The following is a 6,000-nucleotide window of genomic DNA, read 5'->3' on the forward strand; positions in this document are numbered from 1 at the left end:
GATATTCTTGGGTTCTGTGAGCCCTCAAGGAAAAGGAGTTCAAAGAACACACCAGTGTCAAGTACAAAGGAATGATCTCAGAGAGCAGGTGGAGCTTCGTACCAGCTTTGTCTCCTTGCAACGTAGTGTGAGCACCTGTCCCGTTGCACTTGAGGTCACAGGACCACCTGAAGTCCAGAGAGCATGTGGTAGAATGGCTCTAATTGTGTCAATGGCCACTGGTTGAGGGCTCAGGTCTGAGTTTGCTTAAAGCATTAACTTCCATGGCCAGTGAAGGGCAAGAAATGAGAAAGTCAGTAGTCTTGAGCTAGGTACACTTGGTGCCCCCTACTGGACACCAGGAAACTTGCTTCACCTTTAAGCTCCCACCAACTGGGCAGGCAGCAAGGAAGCTTGAGAACCAACCCTGGCTGTCATAAGATGTTTAATAGAACTATTTCCTTGGCTGGTGTCCCTCTCCCTATAAGAGTCTATGTTTCACTTCTTAGGATTAAACAGGCCATTGGTCCACACATTTACAGAGATACCCCTGTGCAGCCATAGGAAGCCCTAGGCAAACATCAAGGTGTAAAGGAATAAACTCAAGAGTTCAGAACACCAGGTGCAGCCCAGATGGAGAAAAAAGGAAGAAAGAGCAACAAGCAGGTATTTCATTACACAAATCCCCACTGGAGAGAAGGTCTTGGGAAATGCAGCAGAAAAATGTTGACTTCAGGCAGGCAGAGGTTGGAGCTGGGGTTTGGGAATGAATTGCCAGCCCCCATAAAAGATCTCCAGGTGGAGGCAGCTATCACTGGAGTTTGAACTCAGCCCTGTGTTCAAAGATGGCGTAGGGTGAAGGATACAGCCCCAACCATGCATCTATAGAGCAGGTAACCACCACCTACCTTGGACCTTCTTCAGAGTCCTTTAGGACCAACTGGAAATTGGACTATTCTAATTCTGGTCCTGTATACCAGCACCAAGACCCTAAACTCCCTTAAAATGACTTTTAGGGCTCACTGTCAGAAGGATGTTCTTAATCAAGTCAGAAAGAGAGAAAACATTCCTCAAGGACCATATCAGAACAACCGCCATGTTCCCACTCTTCCATCCTCCACTTCTCCTTTCGCATGGCTGAGAGTGAGGTATGATATGACTGCCTGAATTAGCTCTAATTCAGTCCTGGGTATTTCCTGCCCCAAGTTATCAGGGTCCCAAATCTGCAATCCAGCTTTTTCTCTTCCCACATGAGTTCTCCCAGCACTCAAGACAGCACCTCAGTAACAGTCCCCTACTCCTGGCACCCCCTTGCCTTCTTTTCCACTTGGCTTCACTTGGGAACTCCTGCACCATCCCAGAAGGTACCTCAAGTGCGACTCAAGAATGTGTCCTGCCTGGAGAACTCAATCACCTCCTGGGACACACAGAAGGCATACTAGATGAACCCACTAGCAAAAGCAACAAGAAACATTAGTCATTCACAGAAGAAGCCCCCACCCCCACCCCTAGGGAGGCTCGAATTCAGGCTGGGATGACTTTGGATTCTTGAGTTGGTTTCTGCAGAAGCGGGACTAACCAGGCTCCTAACTAATGTACTGCAAAGAAGCGCGCTGCATTGCTGGGCATGCCCCCAAGCCCGGCCTACGGCCCCATCAGAACCTCTGTGGGCTTCTACAGTGTCGAGGGGTTCGCCCGGTTCCTCTGGAATGTCTGAAGCAGGCTTGCCTGAGACAGCCTGAAAGCGAGACCACACCTCGGTCCAGCAAAAGGCGGCTGGCAGCTACGCCGCGCGCGGGGCTCGCTCCTAGAGCTCTCTGCCACCCAGCGCTGTGCAGAGGAAAGAGCTCGGCTTCCCCGGGGAGGGAGAGCCAGTCCCAGGGGCTCTTGTCCAGCCCCGATGACCCCTCCCCAAGCGTAGACACTGAGCTAAGACCAGTAGCCTCCCCGGCCCGGCCGAAGCTGAGCCTGGCTGGCTGGGTGACTCCGGATACCCCTTGCACAGCCTTCCTCACCTGCTCCGCCCCCTCCCAGTCCCCGTGCCCCCTCCCCAAACACCTGACCTCCAGTGCGCCCCGACACCTTCTCTGCCAGCTGCAGTCTGTCGCCCCTACACCTCGGCTCCCACCTTCTAGACCCCGGCCCGCGGGGGAGGCTCTGCGCGCCAATCGAGTCCAGCGCCTCTTGGCAAGTTGGGAGCAAAACCACCGCCTTCGCGATCTCGGTCTTGCCAGGTTCCCAGCGGCATTCCAGCCACCCCCGAGAGCGGATGGGAACCCGCGCGTAGAGCTGGCGAAACTTTCTCCGCCTGAGGGGATGGGGGCTCCGGGAGTGGGTACTCACGCCCGGGTCAGCGCAGGGAGTCATCCTCGGGCTCTCTCAGCCCCTCCGCCTGGGGGCGTCGGAGCGCGGGCGCTAGCTGCCGCCTTTGCCGCCGCCGCCGGCGCCGCTGCCGCCTTGCAGCTCCCAGCCCCGGTCCCGGGCTGGTCCTGAGCCTCCCGCCCCGACGCCTCGCGCTCGCTTTATACAACTCCACTCGAGCGCGCCTGGGCTTATGTAAAGGCTGGCGGAGGCCCGCAGCCAATGGCGTGGCAGCTGAAGCCGAGGGCCCAGGGTTGGGGGGCGCCCGCGCAGCCAATCGCGGCCCGGGGAGCCCGGGGAGCCGGGTGGGGGAAGGGGCGCCTCCCCGCGCTGATTTAGGAGCCGGGATTGCGGTGGCAGCAGCCGGCAGCCGGGCTGGCCCGGCGCGCCGCGCCACGGCAGGCACTAGGGTGGGCGGCGGCGAGGGCGGGCGCCCCCGACGCTCCGCCGCGCCCCAACGCTGCGTCGCGTAACCTTCAGGAGGCAGTCGGGCCTGGCGAAGGGGGAGAGGGTTCCTCGCGGGGCGCTGGGGGTCCCTGGCCAGCGGGTATCAGAGGTCCCTTGGGAGGAAGCGCTGGGAAGAAATGCAAAGGAGGAGGGGAGGCCGGCGGGCCCCACGACCCCGCCGCCACCCTACGCGCAGGACCGAGAGGGTGGCGGCGAGAGCGGGGACACTGCTTTTTCGTTTCCCCGGAGATAGAGATCTGGCGTCTCCGGGAGGACCTGAGCGGCCGCGCTAGCAGCGCTGATGGCGAGATTTCGTGCTGCGGAGCGAGCGCCGAGCCGATCTTTATCCAGCCTGGGGACGTGTCCGAGCGCCTCTCCGGGACTGCTCTGTATGGGGAGCAGAGCTTCGCGACGGCCCTAGCGGGCGGGGGGCGGGCGAGCACAGCTCCGGGATCAGGGGCGGCTGCCAAAGCGGCTTCGGGCAGCATCTGCTTCACAAACCCAGCACCCTGCGTCCCGCTCCCCGCGTCTGGCTCCCCGCGCCCCCAGCAGTGTTCCTACCCAAATCCAACCCTCTAGTTCCCACTCCAGCAGTGCCCAAGCTGAGCCCGGTCCACCTGCTCTGGCTCCCTGGTGTCCTCTCAGCCTCCCTCACTGCTTTGCTCACAGGTACTGCTTCTCCCCTCCTCACCCCCAGCTTGCTGTGGTGGGTTGAGATGGCTTCTGCTTCTCTAGACCTGGGTCCTTTGGGTGCGAAGCTCCAGAAGAACGCGCTTTTGGTCAGCAGGGCCCGAAATACTAGTGTCTAGGGCAGGAAATTGGCCTAGGTCGATAACACAGACAAGGCAAGTCTCTTATTTTACATCTAGAATAGAACCTGACACATAGTAGGCACCCACTAAGTATAGAATGAATTTTGAACTCTTGGGAGTAGGCTTTCTTTAGGCTTCTGAAAGCTGGGGCTTAGAGCTTGGGAAGAGAAAGACCTGGGAATCTGCCATTAAAGTGGGAAGAAGCCAGGACTGTTTTTCCATCTACTGAAGGTTTTGTGACAGTCACCTAGTAGCCTGACTTCTGAGCACTTGACTCTTAAAATAACACGGATGTGTTCTTTTATGGAAGGCCCCACCAGCCAGCCCCTGGCTGGATCCTGTTATCCCCAGATATTGAGCAGAACTACTGTGAACCATGTTTTCAGGTCTCTGTGAACTAAGCATAGACAAACCTTCTAGCTCTTTGAGTTCATGTTCTTAATCCTTTGAGGATTGTGGACACATTTGAGAATCTGGCAGAAGTTACTGAATTCCTTTTCTAGAAAAATATACAAACATACACATTTATACACGCACATGCACACACACATATCTCTTGAGTATAATTTCAGGATCATTAGGGACCCTGAGTCTTTTGGGACTCTGCCCAATGTTAATCTGCTTCTCCAGGGGGGTTAGGAGACCTTCTGGTTTATAATCACCTGCCTTTGGGGACCAAAGATCCTTTTGAACCTTCCGAGAATCTGATAAATGTTGTAGATTTGTTCTCAGAAAAATATTTACACATATTTACATGCAATTTGGGGGAGTCATTCATGGATCATTAGAACTGAGGTGTGTGTGAGGGGGTCCAAGTTAAGACCTTTCACCTAGCTGTAAATAGACTCCACCTCTGGAGCATTTTTGATCCCCTACTGTCTCCCTAAGGAGAGCAATTGGCTCTGCACTCTGCTAGATGGTGCCACCACCCTGTCCCAAAGGCATCTGTATCACGTGCCCAAGGAAGGTCCTGACACCCGAGAGACTGTCTCCACAGCATACTCGGCATCTTGGTCCCTGACACCTTCTTAGTGTGGAAATAAGTTGCAGGTTGTCAGATTCTGTCTGATCCATGAACGTTCCTTAGCCAGAAACTCCAACTCAGGGAGACAGCAAGTGACTGGTAATTAGCCAGTTTCACTCAATCCCAAGCATCTGAGCACACCTCTCTTGGTTTTGTTCTCACCTCCCTCTCTGCCTGGGAAGCTGTGAGCAGCAGCCCCAGCTGTGGCACCTCACCTCACCTAAACCCTACAGATTTAGTAACCAGTGTGGTTAATTATTAGCATTAGCCATCCAGATGTGAATAGGTTCTCTGCACAAAACAACTCTGTAATTATCTCACACTTTCCTGCAGCTGGCCAGGTAAGGGGACAACGGACCAGAGGTGCTGGGGAAGAACAGAGAAATAGGAAATGACAGAGGTATTCTATCAGGGGAGTTCTTCAGCAATCTGGTTTCAGCACTTGTGAGGGTGGAGTTCAACAGGCCAGGCAATTGTGGTCCTGTAATTTCTAATTCCTCTAATGCCCTCCAGGTCCCCTTGGAAATCCTTGAAGCCAGGAGTGTTTTAGAATTCAGAAAGGGACCAAACATGTGGAGCCATCCCCTGGGGTCTAGGAACAATGTCTCAAAATCAGATACATTCATACTTCTTCGATCAAATGTAGGAATCTTTACATTGAGTGGGTGTGAAGATAAAATGTCTTCACATCAGTTTAGGTCAAGATTTGTCACCAGATGAGTTTTGGCACTGAACTAAAAACAAACAAACAAACAAAAACCCCCAAATCTTTTAACTTTAAGATTTGGGGAGGGGGCTGGGGTTGTGGCTCAGTGGTGGAGTGCTCTCCTAGCACATTCGAGGAACTGGGTTCAATCCTCGGCACCACATAGAAATAAATAAATGAAAATAAAGGTATTATGTCCAACTACAACTAAATAAGTAAATGAATAAAGATAGATTTGGGGATTTGGAATTGCAGATAAGGGACTGTAGGATGGTATTTTAGGCTTGGTTGTCCCAAAAGAAATGAATGTTTTGTGAGGGTATGGAGAAGCAGCCATAGTAGAAAATGGAAAAGCAGAAGCTGTTATAGATGGGAAGTTTAAGGGTACAAGGAAGAAACCCTTTCTCAACTCAAACTGTATCACAGCGTAGTTCCCCCCTCCATCCCCTCATCCCCACACCAAGTACATGTGTATCAAATGGCTGGTGAGTTTCATATGTATCTGTGTCAACTTTTAAGTGGCAGATGTAGAGGGTGGGGTTTGGGTGAGGCAAGAAGAGGTAAAGGGGGACAGAAGCTCTTTTGGAGAAGTCACAGACCCTGGGGGAAGTTCTTTCCAGGGATAGGACTGTGGCAGACACCAAGGGGAGTCTTCCAGGTGGCCAGAGTTA

At 53.6% G+C, this 6,000-nt stretch overlaps 1 protein-coding gene across 4 annotated transcripts in view; it reads right to left on the reverse strand.

Annotated features, from left to right (window-relative positions):
* CRTAC1 (cartilage acidic protein 1) overlaps positions 1 to 2,538 on the reverse strand; it is a 156,115-nt gene extending 153,577 nt beyond the window's left edge. Inside the window, exon 1 of one of the 4 annotated variants that reach the window (XM_081268152.1) lies at positions 2,323 to 2,528. In XM_081268152.1, coding sequence (XP_081124278.1) covers positions 2,323 to 2,346 — 24 coding nt within the window. In that variant the 5' untranslated portion in view covers positions 2,347 to 2,528. Of the gene's footprint in view, positions 1 to 2,322 lie in introns of all 4 variants that reach the window. The other 3 variants (XM_081268151.1, XM_081268150.1, XM_081268153.1) reach the window with 3 other exon arrangements.
* Between the last annotated feature and the right edge of the window lie 3,462 nt (positions 2,539 to 6,000).

The sequence above is a fragment of the Spermophilus citellus genome (assembly GCF_964194105.1).
Source record: "Spermophilus citellus genome assembly, chromosome: 15".
Taxonomy (NCBI): Eukaryota; Metazoa; Chordata; class Mammalia; order Rodentia; family Sciuridae; genus Spermophilus; species Spermophilus citellus.